General features: G+C 41.7%; 1 protein-coding gene across 10 annotated transcripts in view; it reads left to right on the top strand.

The window, feature by feature from the left end:
• The window catches only part of LOC132262249 (uncharacterized), a 54960-nt gene that overhangs the window by 14234 nt on the left and 21136 nt on the right, over positions 1–19590 (top strand). For 9 of the 10 annotated variants that reach the window (XM_059761456.1, XM_059761451.1, XM_059761452.1 and 6 more), the window contains 5 exons: positions 7244–7404; positions 17059–17250; positions 17319–17805; positions 18736–18974; positions 19144–19224. In XM_059761456.1, coding sequence (XP_059617439.1) covers positions 7264–7404; positions 17059–17250; positions 17319–17805; positions 18736–18974; positions 19144–19224 — 1140 coding nt within the window. In that variant the 5' untranslated portion in view covers positions 7244–7263. The remainder of the gene's footprint in view (positions 1–7243; positions 7405–17058; positions 17251–17318; positions 17806–18735; positions 18975–19143; positions 19225–19590) is intronic. The other variant, XM_059761454.1, reaches the window with a different exon arrangement.

The raw sequence follows: 19590 nt of genomic DNA, 5'->3' as shown, positions 1-19590 counted from the left end.
ATTTAATGTCTTAGCTGTTGCTCACTGCTGTACAGTTGGGTGTTAAGACTAACGTGGAAACGCCGAGGACGATATTTCTCACCATTTGAGAACACATCTCACGGGGCCTCCCTTCGCCCCCTCACCTGCACGCTCGCCCATCTAATATGGGTGCAATTCTTTTCGTTTGGGTGTCATGCAATGAAAGACTGCGACCTCACCAGTGAATTATGTGTGAGTCGCACAAATTGTGTGTGATTATGTGCAGAATAGATGATTGCAGGAGGTGAAAAAAGACTATAAATAAAAATAGATTCTAGAGAGGGAGAAGACAGAGACACAAGAGTCATATCAAATGGTGAATTACAGCCATGTAGACTGTTATTGTCAGCGGATTAATAGAATTAGCTAACTGATTGAGGAGATTGCAAATAATAAATAAATAATGCTCGCCGGTATTTCACACAGACGCGACCATTGACAATCTGCACATCCTGCTTAATGATTTTATTTTTATCCGCGAAATCAGTGTAGCATCCAACCATATATTGATCACTAATCAAAATGTGTCAATGATGGGCACCTTTTAAGCTTATTATTATGTTCGTGTACCCCACCATATCCACCTCTGCGGGGCTTTTTTTACCACACACTGAGCTGTCCAAGGTGTCCTCTCGGCGGGCATTTGTGTCATTCGAAATCCCTGATCAATGCCTGCTTTTGTCTGCGTGCACTCGGAATGAATGCAAACTGAATTCGATGGCCGGGGTAAATTGTCGGGCGATGGTCAGTTGGATCACTGCAGACACCTGTCCTCACGCACCCTGTGCAATCCATCTGTGTGCAAATGAATTTGAGGGGGAGAGCAGCAGAAAAGAAGCGAGTATAAAAAACTGCAGCACGTTGTCACGACATCAATCGACACACAATTCACTGTGTCACACAATAATGTGGAATTCTCTCTCTCGTGTGTACACATTTGAATGCGAAGAGAAAAAGGCCTAAAAGAGACGCAATACCCACCGACAATATATTGTCAATTCAGCCAGGCATTGGATGAAAAAATAGACAGTGCGATGAAGGTATAAAATATTTACCGTGCACGGAGAGCTCAATCATTAATTAATAATTATTATTTTTAATTGACTAACGCGCGCGCGTACTTTTGTCGGGTCACACACGGGATGACGGCAAGGTTATGCGATTTTTCCGTCGATGACAACACTCTTTTCCACAGATTCTTATCTCACGTGCGCTCTGAGGGAATTACCTATTGGAAATATTTTATTACATACCTTATAATATCGCCAAGATGCATCAGTAGGAAAGACGCACAAGTGGAACTGTGTGAATGTGAGAGACTGCAAAGTGTTGCATTAGTGATTATCAAGGCTATATTTGTCGACGAAAATTACTGATAGAAGCTATTAGAAGATGTGAAGGGATGCAAATATATAATTCAACGGTGGGGACGCCTGGTAGAAGCTCTTGGTGCGTTCAAGACTATTCCATTTCCACGATCATTTCATTGATGAAGGTTATTGAACCTTTAGAAGTCCATTAGTAAAAATATACAGCAAATTTATTATAATTATAAATAAATGCGATTCTTATCATGACTGTTATTTGCAACAAAGTGATTTACGAGAGTGTTTATGCTTATAAAGTGACGCAAACATTAAGGAATTATTAGTGAGAGGTCATTTTACACAAAAGAGCGCAAAATTCTCTGCATTCTCATTCTGTACATGGTTTTTTGTCTTAAAGGAAATGCGATATGTTTACGCGAAATCCAGCCCTGGTTCAATGAAGTTAAATTAATACTATCTGCACTCCTTTTCGACATCAACTACCAGTTATGCGTGGTGTGAAAAAGGCACAAAGAATTCAAGAGTCATTTGTTGAAAATTCCTTTCTAACACCACTATGTGTTGCCTCACAATAGATTTCTTCAGTGTCTTGCAGACCTTTTGCACTCTTTACAATCTCTCTGCACCACTCCATCTTGCATAGAGGAGTAGCTTTTTAATTTAAAAAGCTACTGCTGCGTTTTATGCGGTTCAACAATAATAAATATATTGAGAAATCCCTCAAGTTACGCGTCATCATTTCGATATTAAATGGAAATTGGAGAATCGCGCACATGTGTGAATGCATCTTTGCGATGGGATGGAAAAAAAGCTTCTTCATTCAGCCATCGTGAATTATCTCTTGTGTTCTCGTGCACCGACCGCCAAATGGAGATTGAATGAAAAATTCGAGAGACTATGCGATGTTTTTGCGGAATGTCAGTGAATTGAAAGTATAGTTCGTCATCTGATGGATTAGAATTACATTGCAGAATTGAATGGAGATATTTTTATTAGAACTGCAATTTCTATGGAATATTCTGTGTTCTTGTCTATCTGATTTGGGAGAGATTTAACTGCGAATTGTATCTGACGACCCGGTCTTAATTCCAAGCCCAAAAAAGCAACTTTTGCTGTGAGTATCACATTGCTCTGCAACTGCTGTGCTTCTGGAGTAATGAGTCTGGCGAAATAGCAGTGCGAGAAGGCGGCAATTCATGTGCTCAAGAAGTGATGAGGAGAGAGAGAGGCTCTGGGCGTCCATCAAAAGACATCCCATCCATACCCATAGCCAGCTGATTAATGATACAAATCGGATGCAATTCACGCTGGGAAAGACCTTAATTGAGTCGTAATTAGGCGACTAAGTGCAAAAAACTCTGGTCATTCATTCCAGCGATGGAATTTGCAACGCAACGAACGCCAATCGATTGAGGAAAAGCCATTTCTTGTGCAGCATGCATTTGAAGCTCATGAGAGAGAGACACATGGGTGGAAGCCACTATGCTATTAAAAGTTTCTTTTGTCGATGGAGAGAAAAGCGCATATATTGTGTGACTCTCTGGCTTTTTTCCTCGCCTCAGGATTACTCACCCATACAATCTGTCCATGGGCAACACAGCGCAATAACACTCTCGCAAGGCGGCAGTCTGAGAAACAAGAAGCTTTCAAGGGAGAAATAATTTAATAACTTGGGCATTATATTTTGAAATGGAAGGTGCACAAGAAGAAGTAGAATTGAAACCAAGTGATTTTTTCAGTCGCTCCACAGAGCACTCAATATATTTTTCCACTCTCAAATATATCCTTCAGTGATGGTACAATTGAGATTCTTTCGTCTCATTTCCTACACAATAAAGCCCCCCGACTTGTCTCCCCACACGTTCGCCATCCCCAGAGTCATTTGCTCCCGGAAAGACGTTGGGCAGCGGGCAAAAAAGAAACCAATCCATGCTGTGTCGATGCAGAAGCAAGGAGACGCAACATCAAATTACTCATAGTGGCAAATGCATAATAACAAAAGAGAGAGAAGAGTGAGAGACAAACTTGTGGTAGTCGTGAACAATATTAAAGAAATTATCTTTTGTGTTTCGGCACATGAATGATTTGCTCAATTACGGCACGGTTCATTTGTGCCTGCATTCTGCATCGATGTCGTTACGCTCTGCAAAATTTCTGAATTCTTGCGATTCGATAAACTTTGTTGCCCATAAATTCATTTCATACACAATCTATACGCTATGTGGCAGACAAAAACGGCAGCACTGCAAACACACACGATTGAACTCCCCTTCACGATATCGACAATCTTCGCAGCACAATCACAAAGATCAATCTAGACCACGTGAGAGATAGCACAGGAAGTGATGAGGAATGATTCAAGAAAAAAAATTGAGGAGAGAATTTGCTTTCAGGACGTCTTTCATGAAGTAATTATACCGCAGAGTGATGCTTTTTTATTTATTACTCGTCACAAATTCCGAAAGAAAGACTTATTGCCACTTCCAGAAATTTATCGCGACAAGAAGATAATGTCTTGGAGAGAATTTATAATGCAATACATATTAAATAAAAAAGTTGTGGCACTAAACTTTTGATCTCTGAACTTGAAATTTCAACTCAATTTTATAAGCAAATTCGGAAACAATGAAATCTGATGAACACTTGCTATGTTTTGAGTTGAAATTACAAAGAAATTCTATAGTTAAGGATTAATTAGTCTTTAGCTGTATTGCTTAACTCTTGACTCTCAATTGCTGGCCATTAATGTTTCTAACCATTGTGAAAACATAATGTGTGATTTAAACGCTTTGTTTACGACTCTTCGATGGTTTGACGAAAAGATAGTGTTCAATAAATTTACTGTGATGCATTTTAGAAACTATAAGTTTAAAATGCCAAGCGTAAGACGGTGAATATTCATATGAGCAGAAATTTTAGGGCTTTGCTCTCTAGGGCTAAATCCTTAGACAAGCTTCGCAAGTGAACATTGAGCGATAGAAAGCTCCGAGACTGAAGCATGACAAGAGAGATTCACGTGAATGATGCCAAGTGTTTCGCGAAGGATATTGAGTGTTGGAAGACAAAGAACAAGTCAGTGTGACCACAAGAGGAAGAAGGTGTAACATTTGCACGGAAATAATTGTTATGAGTTTAGGAAAAAGGGAGTGAGACAGAGAGAGAACGAACGAAATTCACTTTTGCATAAATCGTTTGTGAGACGGGTTTATGGACCGTGCAGCAGGTTAATTTGAATATGTAATGAGAAAACATATAGTTGGCTATGGTAGGGAAAAAAAGGCTCCATGCCATGTTTTGCCTTGGGTTTGAGGACAGAAAAAAGGTTCGCGCGCATCTTTTTCTCTTATTCCATCTTCCCAAGTCACTACATTTGGCTTCTTTTCTGCTGCGCCGTGTGTCTCCCACCTGAAAATTTGCACCCGGAGTGTGTTGTCTTTAAGCAGACCTAATTGGATGGCAAACTGCAACACGGTGATAAAATATAAATTAATTTTCCGTTTCCGGAAATTTTCAGTGCCATCTCCTTCTCTCCCTTCCACATCCAGAGTCTCTCGCCCGGTTGGATTGGGTTTAATGTAAAATGGTAATTTTTATTTGATTTTAATTGTACAATTTGCACGAGTGTGGCCTTTGAATGGGGGCTCGGGAGGCGCAGAAGGCGCGGAGCTGGGAAGACGTGCTACATAAGCGAGACACAATAATAAAGGATGCAGTGAATGAGGGGGGGGGGGGAAGAGCATGAAGGGGCCGAAAGAAAAAGGAGAAAAAATCACGCATTAGTCGCTAAAGATGAATTGCCACTGTGCAATTTTTTATGACACTTTTTTCTGCCACTTCTTGAATCAGCTTTTTGCCTCTCCCCTCGCGACGCCCCACCGCAATAATCTCCACTGTTGGCACTTAACATCCCTGCCCCCTTTGGGAGTGCATTAAAATTATATACTTTGGCGTATTTGTTGTTAAAATGCCTTCAGCTGCGTGGCTTTAATGCATTTTCTTCACTCACACACTCCATGTTGGCAACTTTTGATGACTCACTGCTGCATTACCTAATAGTGGAGTTTGCAGTGTGTGCTCAAAACCACACACAGTAATTTTATTTTAATATCAATTTATACTTCTCTATGTGAAATTTTCCCAAGACTCCACGTGTGAGGAGTGCTCAAGAGCTGTCATTCTCCCTCGAGGGTGGGTTCAAATTAAATTTCGTGCCATAAACCATGGCCGGGGGCAGAAAGGGGGCCACGGAGGAATCAAGGGGTGGCTTGAAAGCTTTTTTTTCCATCAGGAGGTGCATGGCTTGATGTTGAGGAGAAATATAATTTATTAAATCAATAAGTCAAAATTGCTTTGTCTTCTGCAACAGACTTTCAATTGAACATTGATTTCTCGGCAATATTTTCCAATCACCTCTTGAGTGATTGTATGGGAATTCATGTTGCTTCATTTTCTTATCCAAATAGTCAATCATGTGATCTCGACAGAACCTAAAATTCATTCACTGAAATTCACTGTGCTGGAGCTTAAATTATGCTCTAATGTGGGCAATTCTAAATTATCTCATTACGACGATTTACAAACACAATAGATCTCAATTAGCTTTGCTTTCAATAATCCTGTGATAATATTTTCGAACAATAAAATAATCCGATGCACTATTTGCTATTTTTGTCTAACAAGTGATACTGAAATATGTGCGAAAGGAGCGTTTGTGCAGGGATAAACTCCAAGAAATATACACGCAATGTAATCCCGGATAATGTCTCGTCTCTTAGCGTTTCTCCCATGACTAAAGTTCTTTCCTGAGAGATGTGAGGAAGTGGTTTTGACAATGCGACAGTTGTCGCAGAAGAAGAACAGTCTGAAGGATGCTCTGTTCTGCAAAAGATGTGCGCAATTAATCCCACATGGTTGAGAAAAAGGGGGAGCGACGGCGAGGAAGAAGGAATCAGACCAAATTGCACACCTCTGTGAATTAAAACTTTGTCGGTTTGGGATGAAGTGTGCGAGTTCCTTAATTAACACGCACCAGAATGTCTTGTTAATGCTTTTTTTTTCTCTCTCAATGCTGGAGAGTGTATCTCTTTTCTGTCTTCTGAGCTAGGAGTTGAGACTCCTCCAAGTTTTCAACTCCTTCAACATGTTATACCTCTCATCCTCTTTGTAAACACTCGTTACATATTTCTTCTCTCATTGCAACAGAGAGTGTTTACACATCTCCACTTCTGGGTTGATTCTGCAAAACTTGAGCGTGCTCCCAATAAACACTTCTTCCCATTTAAAATAACACACTCTTCTCTCCTATTCAACATTACGGAGCTTCTCGGGGAGTGAACTGGATTTTTTTACACCTCTTCCAAGTCAGAATGGACAACAACTAGAGACAAGCGACCATACATATGGGATTATTGGTGATGAGGTGAAGTGATCACGGGAATTGGACAAGACGCGTAAATTTGCATAAACATCAAAATCACACACACACACACACGCCAAGCTATGAGCATACGCTCGGCGTTCAGCAAATCCAACATTTGAAAGCTCTCTCACGGGATGTTTCTTAACTACGTGGCTCTTCTTTTTCTGCCCGATCCCAACCTAGAATGCCTTCTTCGCGCGCGCAGAAAGCCGACGACGGGAAAAGGTGTTGCTGGCGAGCAAGGGCAGAAAAAGAAGCACTCCATCTCTTGCAAATGCTAATTCAGCAGCAAATCCAACTCTCAAATTGAGTAATATAATTTTAATAATACATCACGAGTAATTGCACGCGGAGAGGCGGCGCGGCGAGTGCAGGAAAGAAGTTAATTGAATTAATCCTTCAATAGATTTTAAGAATGCACATAGCTCAGAATTCACTTTAATGCTCTTTTGTGTATCTAATTAATTTGTTGCAGCAGCGTAAGCTGTCACCGACATGGGCAGTGAGCACTACTGCTTGAGGTGGAACAATCATCAATCCAACCTGTTAGGGGTGTTCAGCCAATTGCTGCAGGACGAGAGTCTGGTGGACGTTACACTAGCGTGTTCCGAGGGCGCCTCCATCAGAGCCCACAAGGTAGGGAAGACATTTTTTTCTCCTTCTTACCATCGTCGCCCCTTTGCATTGGCGCGAAGAGGCGGCTAAATATAGACTGAGTTTTAGAAGTCACACGCAGAGATATTTTTTGAGGAACGCCTCTTCATCTTTCCAATGGACACGCACTTCTTTTACAACTCGGGCCGGTTTCCATTTTGCTCACCCAAAAAGACTCCGCGCTTCCGCGAAGGCCCGAAAGACAGAAATTCGGGGAATAGAGAGAGAGACTCGCAATGGTGAGAGAAGAGTCACTGATCAGCAGATGAAATACAAGGTTAACTCTTTGGAATTTGATTGCAAATTTATTGCTAGTGGTTTTTTTGTGCAAATTTTCCTTAAACTATTTGCACGTATGGCAATTTACATTTAACAAACTCCTGTGCTTAACTCGTTAACCCTGCCATGTCATGTTATTACGTGCTCATGTCAATTTTGCGGAAATTAATCGAATTTGCTTGTCTTTTGTCCTTAAAAATAGTTTTTTTTTTCTCTCTTGGAAAGTAAAGAATTTTTGGATCTTCTGGCCTTTATGTGAATAGATGGTTAGATCAGGCAAATCGTCAATTAACGTCTGCTCGTCTAATACGCTATACTGTTTGATAGCACGAAGTATTTCCATATTAGACGTCTTTATGATCTGGAACAGCTTTTCAGAGGGAAAATCTTCGATGATTGCTATTGATAGTGTTTCCACCCCTTATCTTCTTCGGCCAATTAAATTTAATTAATTTGAATACGGCAGACTTGCAACCGAAGTGCCTTGAATGTTTGGGATATGATTCGCAATTGAGCTGAGAGTGTGGCGCGAGTGTATAGGAAAGAAAAACTAATTAGATGCAGACTTAGCCTCGTGAGTGAAATAAAATAATTGTAAAGAAACACACTTCAAATCGTTTATCTATCGTAAAGTAATAAAAGGTCGGCAATTATCATTATATTGGCAAAAGACATGAAAAGCCGTGGCGAGAGATTCACCTGAGTGTGACTCGATCATGGAGAGGTGTTAACGAAAACTCACAAGACGTTGCGGAGGGCTGAGAGATCTCCTCTTGAGCACTTTATTAAGTTTTACAGCTTTGCTCCAATTTCCACTCCACTCTTTGGGGCATCTTCTTGCACATCTAATAAATTCCCGTGCGGACAAGCACTCCCCCCGGAGGGATTATTTATTTATTGACAAATTTACAATGGGCGATCCATCGGAATGGACTTCCCCGGGAGGGAAGTCTTGCGAGTGAATTGCTGCTCGTAAAGTAACAACTTCACCTTTTGGCATTGGAATTAATTTCTGCAATTTGGGAGAGCTTTTCGCATCTGCAAAACCATGTCAAACACAAGAAATCGGACGAAAAAAGAAGGTCACCGCAATGGCGAGTGGTCACGATGAAAAAGGCGGCATTCAAACGACAGGGAAATTAAATCAAGGTGAAGAAACTGTTTGCAAAAAAAGAGAGTGAGAGTGAAAGAAGAAATTGGCAAATAATGGTGTATATTTCACCGAAAATTGCGGCCAATTCGCTGGGTCTAATGGCATTATTCAGCGTGATGTAGACTTGCGCGACGAAAGTGTGTGTGGAAAAAATTCGCGAATCTTCTCTCTGTCGAGTGGGCACACAATGTGAGTGGTAAAAAGTCGCCTTTTGTATGTATGAAACCGCGTGGTTTTTTCGCGACAACACGACCTTGGAATTTAGCAGCGAAGCCGAAAGAAAATTAATTCGCGCAAAAATTATGCGTCTGCCGGGAGTTCAATGTGTGTTTCGAGCGCGTCTTTTTAGCATATATACAGTCTGAGATTTGGCAATTTTATTATTTCATTGTGTGTCGTGAACTTTTTTCCACCGGCCGTGTTCTTCCTCCTTCGCGTCTCCATCTTCATATCCAGACGGATCGCTGTCGTGCTCAATTTGCTAACATTCCGTACAATAGAAAATTTCCTGTATAAACCCAAATGAAACGACTGCGCCGCTGAGGACACGACGACTACGCGTGATGATTCAGCTTAGGCCTCAAAGAGTTGTGATGCGATATCAAACACATGCCTCTTATGTTTAAACTCTCATTTTATAAATATAATTAATCTTATCGATATTGGGAAGAAATCAGAGCGTTCGATGCGGTTTATTGCATAAGAAAACACTGAGAACCATTCAAAATTCTTCAGATTGGTGTTCTTCTGATATGAGAAGCTGAAATATTATAAAATTCGGTCTCTAGATAGGCACATTCACAGACACGCCAAGAACCTCCCGGGAATCCCAATAAGTTGATGTTGGTGGCCGGAAAAAATTGGCAAACACACCGACAGTGGCTTATGAAGCTCCAGACGTACCATTTGCACTCCCTCGCCTGTGTATGTATTCGACGAGACCCGACATTTAGCTGATATTGGATAAATAGGCAATAAAAATGTGTCTAACCCGGAAATTATATAAGAAGCGCGGCCTCTCGAAGCCTCGCCAAATCACTGGACCCTAATCATAATAATTAAGCGACAGGAAAGAAACCCAATCAGGGACATGAATTTCCAGTGATTTAATGATTCCCAAAAATATATTCTGAGAAACTCCCTGAAACTCTGGGCATCGCATGATCCGCACAGGGCGATCATTAGTGACAGTGGCACGCCTTTTTTTTGCGTATAACTAAACTGGATTGTCTCGTTTTTGATATTGAAATGCAAATCTTAACTCTCACAGAAGTGGTTTTTAATCAAATGATGAGAACCGATGAGATGCGATATGCAAATCTCTGAGCATCAGGAATTTATTTGGCTTTTATTGCATTTTGATTGTCTCTGGATTCGGTGATTAACGCTTCCTTAAATGTTGCGCTTTCTTAGTTTTAAATGTTAATAGGCGCTATTAAGTGTAATATTGAAGATTTGGCAAATGATTATTTGAATCAGCATTTAAAAAGGAATAATAAAACCACCGGGAGCTTTTAGTGTGCAATGATATGTATGTACAAACGGGTGTTTGAAGTGAGATAATTTGTTGTTTAGCGTGGTATATTTTTTGCTTATTTCATTTTTTTTAAATAGATATAAAATTTGACCGATTTATCCTTCCTCTGAGTATATTCGCTTACTACTTTTTTCTAACTACACTTCTAATCCTTTGTTACACTTTTCAAGTCTATCTGATAAGTTTTTTGGAGTAAATCCAACAATTCTCAGTCAGAAATGAGTTCTCACTTTTTTCAGTTGATATTCTGTCTCAGCTTCTTCGCGATAATTGTGTGAATTTGTCCAATCAAGTCTCACCCACAAGATATCTGAGATCTAAAGCCATGGAAATTGATTATGCCGTATTTCCCCATCTGCGAATACTGAAAAGCGAACCCCAAAAGCATCTGCGGAGCGCAAAGAGCCAACAATTAGAGGCTCCACATAACAAACAATCTCACTCTGGAGCTGTTGTTTGTCTGGTCGAACACGCTGGTGAAGGAGGGCACAGCGGATTGTGCACATCTTAGGCGATAGACGTGGAATTAATTATTATTACTTTGTTCCAGTGGTGTTATATTTGTTACGTGTGCGCTACTCATGCTAAATATCGACGGCTCACGACGGGGGAGGGTGGCCTTAAATGCGGAAATAAATTCTCGAACATCTAAAATCAATTAAAATCACCATCTCTATGTTCAATTTACATACAAGTCAAATCCTTTTAGATTAGAAATGAATTTTTCGCGTTGTTCATTCAATTTGTTAGTGCCATGAATTTGCGCGCTCATCGCGGCGGCGCACACGCGCTGTTGTTCTCTGTATGAATTCAAAAATTCGACGGTTTGAAACCGATATCGTGTGCCATTTGATGATTTTATCTGCAAAATTAGTGGCTATACAGGCTTAAATCATGCAGAAATTTTTGGGAATGGTTCGCTTCCAACCAGGTTTGTTTTCGCCAACCGTTGAGTCGAAGCCATGGGTAAAACGAGCAAAAGATAAACCCATCCGCTTATAAAAACTGAATTGCAGTGTTGCTGTCTGCCCCGCGGTCCTAATGAAATTCGGTAATTTCCGTATTGTGGAACCCCGGCAAAAAGACTCTGTCAGATGGTTTATTTGGGCGAATGTGTTTTGTCTATCCAAAAACGCAATTGCCAAAATATCGACAAACAAAGAAGCATGATACTGATGAGAGAGAGAAAAGCGATAAATATTATGGACATGGCAACTTTCATTTATTTATTGTGTTCAATAAAATATTCAAAAGTGGGAGGGTGGAACTCTTTCTCTCTCAGTCAGTTCAGTCTGCCACTTGGAATATCGTGGCGGAAAGAAGTGACTTTCAGATTGGGCGAGTGCAGATGAAGGGTGGGAGGCTCTGTATTGAGAAATTCGATTAAAATGGTTTTGTACCATTTATTTATACCACTCTAAGCAGTTCTTTTTGCACATTCTCTCTCTCAGCGTCTCTCCGCTTCTCTCATATCAAATTTCCCTATAACATTTCAATCGTCTCAACACACAGACAACGTCGCTGAATCTATCTCGGCAATGGGTGAAAATGAGTGTGAATGAGACAAGGAGTGAGAGGAGATATTGTAATTTCCTGATTGTTGTTAAAGAAAATCAATTTTCGCAACTCGGCCGTAATAAGTGCACCGCGAGAGAAGTACTGCTGCACTCACATTAGATAATTCTCATGTGATTTATGTGTTTTTAAGTCGATTCTCCACACTCCAACACCACAAACATTGCGCACATTTTGTGGCCTGATGATTGGGGAAGGAAGAAGGTGGCACAAGAATGTGCGAGACGCGGAGGAGAGAACAGTTTTCGCGCAGTGCTGAGGCTATAGAGAGACAATCCATTCCGCACCACACATAGATCTCTATTATAGAGGCGAATGTAGTAAAAAAAAACGCACAAAAGAATGAGGCAATTGCAGCAATAATATACAAATAGTTTACCTTATATTGGCAATTGATTGCAAATAATACCTCAACATTGCATACGCTAAATTAACTTATTTATTATTGTTAACAGCAAAAATATCACAAGATCGTGTCTCTTGGAGCCTTGTAAACATTCACTGGGGAGAAGATCTCTCTTGCCTCTCCTTCCTCACCTCGCATATGTGCAACTTCTTCGCCTTTTTGCCTCTTTCCACGTGTGTCTCGATACACCGCAACATACATAATGCAATATGGGAAGGAGGATGGACAAAAAGAAGGCAATTCTAAATCACATTTCCTTGTACTTTGTGCCTCTTCCTCGGAAATGGTCTGCTTCTTCCTCGCTCTTTTTCTCAGAATACTAGTGCGTGCACGGCAGAAATTATGATAAATTTATCGGTCGGTCGGATTTAAGGCTTTCCCAAGGAAGTACAGAGTGTGCCATTCTGAGTGTGTATTTCTTATGGACAGTTTTACCTAAAAATCATTTAGGTGAGGAATGGGATTTACTCTTCAACGAAAAAAAAAACAGCAAATGGAAAGGATTTTTCTAATTGAGTGAATTGCTTTGCAAGTGCAGGAAGTGGGAATATAGACGCAGTCGAGTTGTATCTGTTATGACATCTTGTCTACAACGAAATGCCCTACAACGCCATGCGTGGTCTTCCGCCAGTCTTCCTATACTTGAGAGATAATGTCTCATGCATTGAAAATGAGAACAAGATTAACTTTGTGATTTATGCGCCTCGATCTCGAAGATCACACAGTGAGATTGCAAGTGCAGTGAGAGCAGAAAAAATCACCGAAGGTGGAATGACACGAAAATGAGCTCGCGAGGAAGGTTGCTGAGGGGAGACAAAGAGTGGAGAGAGCCACGGAGTTTTCAATCATGAAATCGACAGAATTTTGCACAAAGCGTTCTATTAGCGTTTTGCTGCAAATTGCGAAACGATTCGTTCACTCTGTGACTAATTACGCAATTTACGTTATATCTAGCGAAACTATGTCAAGAGACGTGGAGATGAGCATTGCTCCGGCGAGAATCCCTCTTCTTCTTCCCATCTTCGCACAATCTTCCATGCTTTTTTGCCTCTTCTCAGCATTATCATGCTCACCTCTCTTTCACTCACACGAGCTGTATGGAAATTGCATTTCCACATCGCGACAACATCCAAGTGATCACACTCGGTTTTTCCTCTCACGAGATGAGCTTTTTGCCCCGCGACTGAAAACCACATAGTGCGACGTGTGGCTTTCAGGAGAGTGGATTGCCAGGTTGTATCACAAGAGACGCAAGAAGATAGGATAATTGTTGTCCAATGGCAGAGCAAAATGTGTTCACTCAATTTTATTCCCGTGAAACCTTCAATAGATCGTGAACGAGCGGGATAGAAAAAACTGTTTAACTTTTAATACCCACGATGGACTTGCATTATTGAGCACTTTGTTCACTCCAATTACTTTTCTGTGCGCGGGGAAATGTTGTGAGCAAGAAAATTCTGTACACAGTTGACAACGAGATGTGTTTAGGGGGGAAAGGTTGATTAATTTTGAATGGGACATTGTCATAATTTCGTCACTGCAACTGCTCCAAACATAAACAAGACAGAGATCTTGTTTATTTTTCGGCGAAAAGGTGTGAGATTCTCGCTCGCGGATTCAAAACTTTTGATAAGTTCAATTGCCTTTGCATGAGGTGAAATATTTATCCAGCCAAGTCAAATGTTAAGTAGATATAATTCTGTTAAATGTCTCACTGGAAATTTGACGCTCTCTTGCCGTGGAATTGTCTGGTGCCAGATGGAAAAGGGAAGTATTTCATAGAGGAGCGACACTGCTAAACAACAACATGATTCACCGTGAATTGAAAGTCTTCTTGAGTGCTCGATGTCGACATTAATGGAACACAGTGTAGAGATTTGGAGTAGGAAAAAAAACAAACTATTGCATGCGTGACATTTTAATGTAGTTCGCGTCGTGTTGAGAAAAGGAGAGAGACCACAATAATGTCTCCTGCATGAGTTTCAATTCTCACTGATGACGTTTGTCCACTGTTCGCGTTAGTAGAAATGGAATATTTTCGACGCAACTCGCGAAAAATTTATAATCAGTAAAGAAAGTATGCCAAAACTGATTTTCCACAAATTCTTATCGCATTATCAATTTAATTCACGATGATGTATTATAAATTTGGCATCTATTTTTACGCACCCATCGCGTTATGACATTGTTGCAATGACGATAATCTATTTTCCGGATGAATTTTACTAAATGGATTCATAGTTCCTGGAAAATGTCGATTCATTTCACTTTTCCTTCAAGTGTCGCTCCTCACTCTTATTCACTGTCACCCAATTTCGCTCTCGATTTTTCTTGCGCGCGAATTAATCAATTGCCTGATAAGGATCCCCAAGAGACAACCTATCGCCCCGGTGACTTATTTATCACTCGCAATTGACGTGAAATTGTGCACTTCAGTGCGGGGGCTGAGGAATCATAAAATCTAGTCTAATTCAGTTCCAAGTTCCTCTCTTCTCAAATACCCGCAGCGAAAGCATTTCCTCCTGTTTTCTCCTATACTTGCACACATTCATGGCATTTTGTATCGCGAGTGATCAGAAAACACCCATGAACACATTTCTCCAGCTCATTTATTTATTGCACACGATTATCCGCCGTGATAGAGCTTCAGGAATACCACACTTCTCACACCCGCGCCATCGCAAAAATCCGGGCATTCGCATTCTTCAAATGCTCTCACACAAAATAGGATCGCATATCATATATATACTTTCGCGCCGTGGCCACAAAGTGGAGGTCCAAAATGTTGGTGCGAGCTCTGGGCTTTTCTAAATCTCTGAATAAATTACAGTGCATGAAGGAACATGTTTCATCAGCGTGTGTAAATATGCTAAAAACTTTTTCTCCACCTCCTCCCACTTTCAACTTGGGGAGTTCCGCCCCCTCAATAACTCACTCTCCCAATCCCATGGGCTACACATTTTTGCGTATATTGTGCAATGTCGTGCACACAATTTTACCTCCACTTTTTCTCTAACACGCATTTTGCATTAATTAACTTTTCACTCTTCTCCCATGTCTTCTCGCATAGGCAGAAAGTCTCACGGGCAAGAAGAGCAGCAAGGATTTGCTGAGACTTTCAAATTTGCTGAAGTTGTAAGAACTGTTCTCTATGAGAATTACCGTTCTTATGTGCTGTGTGGATTGGAAATAATTTAGCAGGCAAAGGTTGCTCGCAAACACTGATTATCCTGCTTTATAGATCCACGTACAATTATAAATCCTTGATTAAGAGTCTGTAAATTCAGGTTTTTTTTGCCAGGCAATAGGATCAGCTCAGTTCAGTTGAACTTTACATAGTAAACATGATTCCATGCATTCAATCTCATCATGATCATGTGAAATACTCCTTTCGTAATTTATCTATGATTCTATCATACTTGAATAGGAGAACTTGGTTGTTTCTTCTGCAAAACTTTAACAACTTCACAAATTGAATTCTCATAAAATTGCTCAAACTATCAAATAAATTCTTCATTCCCGTGGAAATCCCTTTAATGCTGCGTAAAATTCTCAATACGCTGACACTTTTACTTCCCTGGTGAGGTTTTAGCAAATAATAGATGTATGACGGCAGCGAATGGCGAAAGGGAATGATAAAACACCAATTTATTGAGCCATTTCTGTCACACCAAAGCAACCACGAGAGCAAGTCAGGAAGTTGTCTTGCCGTGGAACACGATATTTAAATTTGTTGGCCGCGCGCACTCTTTTAAAAATTTTGCACACACACCGCAAGAGCTCTCCCTGAGTTATTGTCTGTGCCTCTCGCCGTGGCGATAAGTGAGCACAGAGAGAGAGATATAGTGCCTCAATTGATATGGTGAATATTAGGGAATAAATCACGAAAGTGGGTGAATTATTTGCTGACCAGAACGAGTGAAAGGAGAAGAAAATTGAGCAATTTAGAAGCCACCAGGCGCCTCCACGGGAAATCTCTCAAGACTTCTCCATGCCGAGGTTCTCATGTTTACCTTTGCGTCATATTTAGAGAGATGTATAAATGCGAGAGATGCCTGTTTAAATATCATTCCCGATTCGCTTCGCATTTGGCAATAATTGAAATTTTTCCGCCTCTGGAAGGTGGGAGATGCATATAAAATGGCATAAATGTCCGACCCAGAAGAGTTGTGTGTAGTTAAATGAGGTGGAGAGACTCTCTCGGCGCATAAGAAACATATATTGCAAGAAATGACTTCTTTTAGTGGTTTCTGCGTGCATCCTTTTCTCTCGCTCTCTCGAACATCTTTCTCCATGACTTCATCTCGCAGTTCCATTTCTTCATGTGATTGTTTTACTGGCAGCAACACTGCCCTCTCCACTAATCTGTTCTCCTGCCAATAATAAATCAATCACCTAAATGCTAAACTTCTCCCTCGCACATGAGCAAATATCGCCAGAGAGCCACATTTCTGGAAAAATACTGAGAAATGTGCAATAATAAATAAATCATATGCCTCTTAAAGGCCTCTCCAATTGGTGCTGTGTTTCTAATGCACTCTCAGCTCCAAGCTCTCTCGCCAAGAGTGCAGCTTCCAGGCAGATTGCATTCGCCGTGCACACTGTGTGTCCATTGGAAAGATTTCGGTCCAATTAAGTGCGACTGAGCAACAATGTCTTCATATCAATTTCATTGCCTCTCCACAGGTAGTCCTGTCGGCTTGCTCATCCTACTTCCAAAGTTTATTTCTGGACCATCCTGCCAGACATCCAATTGTGATATTGAAGGACGTTCGCTTCGCCGAATTGAGAACACTCGTGGAATTCATGTACAAGGGTGAGGTGAACGTGCAATATTGCCAGTTATCAGCACTTCTCAAGACGGCCGAGTCTCTAAAGGTGAGACGACGCGTGAAACAATCCCTCAATTGCAATTCATAATAATGATTTTGTGCACACTATTTCAGGTGAAAGGTTTGGCAGAGATGACAAATCAGAGCACAGCTCCTCGGGAATCTGAGAGAGACGCAGACCGCTTACGATCCCATTCGAGTATTCCGCTGAAATCGGAGCATTCAGACACAATTCCCACGTCCCCGCTCAAGACCACGCTCAGCACCTTGGCGACGTCCGGCGGGGTGTCTGGGTCCAGCAGCCGGGAGCAGCAGGGATCTGGCGAGAGGGGGACGCCGTCGCCCACGGCGCTCAGGCACCATCTGTCGTCGTCGCCGACTCCGCTGGCACTCTATGGGAGTCGCCGCGCGCCCAGGGATCACCCGGACAGGCCGCCCTCCATGGAGGTGACGATGGAGGACGAGCCGCTGAGGCTGTCCACGCAATCCACGACCGCCACGACCACCACCACCACAGTCACCTGTCTCCCTGCCGAAGAGCGCCCCACCTCGCCGGACGACGACGACGAGGATGACCACATGATGCAGTCGAACGACGTTGGTGAGTTCCGCACGATACTTTGGCGAAATCCCATTCTCACGCTTAGGAGCAATTCCGAACAACTATATAGGCAGTATTTGTATGGCGTAATCTGCAATGCTATAAAATTTGAACAAGATTGAGAGATTATATAAAACGATCTCTAAATATATTGATTGGCTATATTGCAAAGTCTCGAGACCTCTGACCCAAACCGCAAATGTTCGCGTGCACTTCAACATCTTCATCTGAGTATGCAATCAATTTAAATAATCGCCGCCTGCCGAAGAGCCAAGAGATAAATGCTGCGTTTATTTTTAACACCCAAAACATCCACTACGCTTTAAACGTGAGGACATTATTGTGAACCGCGAATCAGGGTGTAAAGGAAATAAATTACACGGACGTCATAAAGTGATTAAATTGCCAAAATTCAGTCGCGTTGACGTCACTCTAAACACGGATGACGTCCACTGAACTAATTTAGTTCTCAAATGTTTATGCACCGCCCTCGTAATGAAATTTCCATCCCTGCCCGGAAAATTTTAAGCGCCACTGATTTGCATACAACTGGGAAAACGCTGGGTGTGTGAAAAAATGATGAACAAGAGTGAGAGATAGGCTTTCAATGTTTCACGCGGCGATTAGGCAGATAATTAGAATTGGTTGCCAAATTCGAACAATGGTTTATAGATTTGGCAAATTGTATTGCGAGGGTGTTTAGATTTTTATTGATGACTTCCAAATTCTGAAGCTTGCAATTCGCTTAAAAATTCTTGATTCTACACTTTATCATCCCTCCTTCCATCGTCATCTCTGAAAGTCGGTCAGTAGCTTTGGAGGAGGGAAACCCGTTTTGTTTTGGCAATCTCCGTGCTCAGAGCCAATCATGAATGAATGAAGAGGGCAAAGAGGAATGCAAAGAATCTCACCTGTACTCCCTCACTGCAGGTCTCAATATGACGCTCAACTCGACCGTTCCGGCGACATCCTCCATTGTGATCCCCGCTGCGTCCTTGTCCTCGTCCGAGGTGAGGCCGGCATCCCGCGGCGGCCACACCACGGCCACCTGCATCTCCAGCAGCAACAGCAGCGGCGGAGGCGTCGGGCCTCCGTCTCAGGTCAGTCCCAGCATGCCGGAGCCGATCGCGGGCCCATCGGGCATGGGTCCCGTGCAGCAGGTGCCACTGGTGAGTGCCTCGATGTGGGGTCCTAGAGGGCGCAAAATGCAAATGATTTGCGGGAAATGAAGGGCTTCACATTGGGTGAAGGAAGCTAAAGGGCGGGGCACTCGAATGGGCGGGGCTTCTGATAAATGACTTCTTTGCTGACCTCATGCACAATTTCATCCTCTTTCAGTCGTTGAAGAAGGAGATCGACTGGGATCGAGGAGACGACAAGGACAGCTCATCGTCAGACTATCGTCACTCCCACGAATCAGTGAGTAATGCGTTTAGTTTACCCTATTTTACTCAATCTCTACGTGTTTGTTACATCTAAATGTCTTTCTAATACTCTATCGATGTGTTTCTTTACCATTTTCCTCGATGTCTTTGAGTTTTCACCACTGTCAAGCATTATTATTTTCTCAAAACAACTGAAAGTTGATGGAAGAAGTCAGAATATCGCTGTAAATCATTACTTAAATGTAATCTCATGAGAACTTGCTACGTCTTTTCATTCCACTTTATCTCTATGTTGCATGGCTAGAGACTGTTAGAGAAGCCCAGTGATATTCTTTTTTCTGCATACACCCAGAATATATTTTCGACTTTTGGTTTATTTTATATTCCATGTGCCAACAAA

Source organism: Phlebotomus argentipes, unplaced genomic scaffold, assembly GCF_947086385.1.
Source record: "Phlebotomus argentipes unplaced genomic scaffold, Phlebotomus argentipes genome assembly contig_15, whole genome shotgun sequence".
Classification (NCBI taxonomy): Eukaryota; Metazoa; Arthropoda; class Insecta; order Diptera; family Psychodidae; genus Phlebotomus; species Phlebotomus argentipes.
The sequence above is the reverse complement of the archived record's forward strand: the minus strand, read 5'-3'. Positions and strand labels throughout refer to the sequence as shown.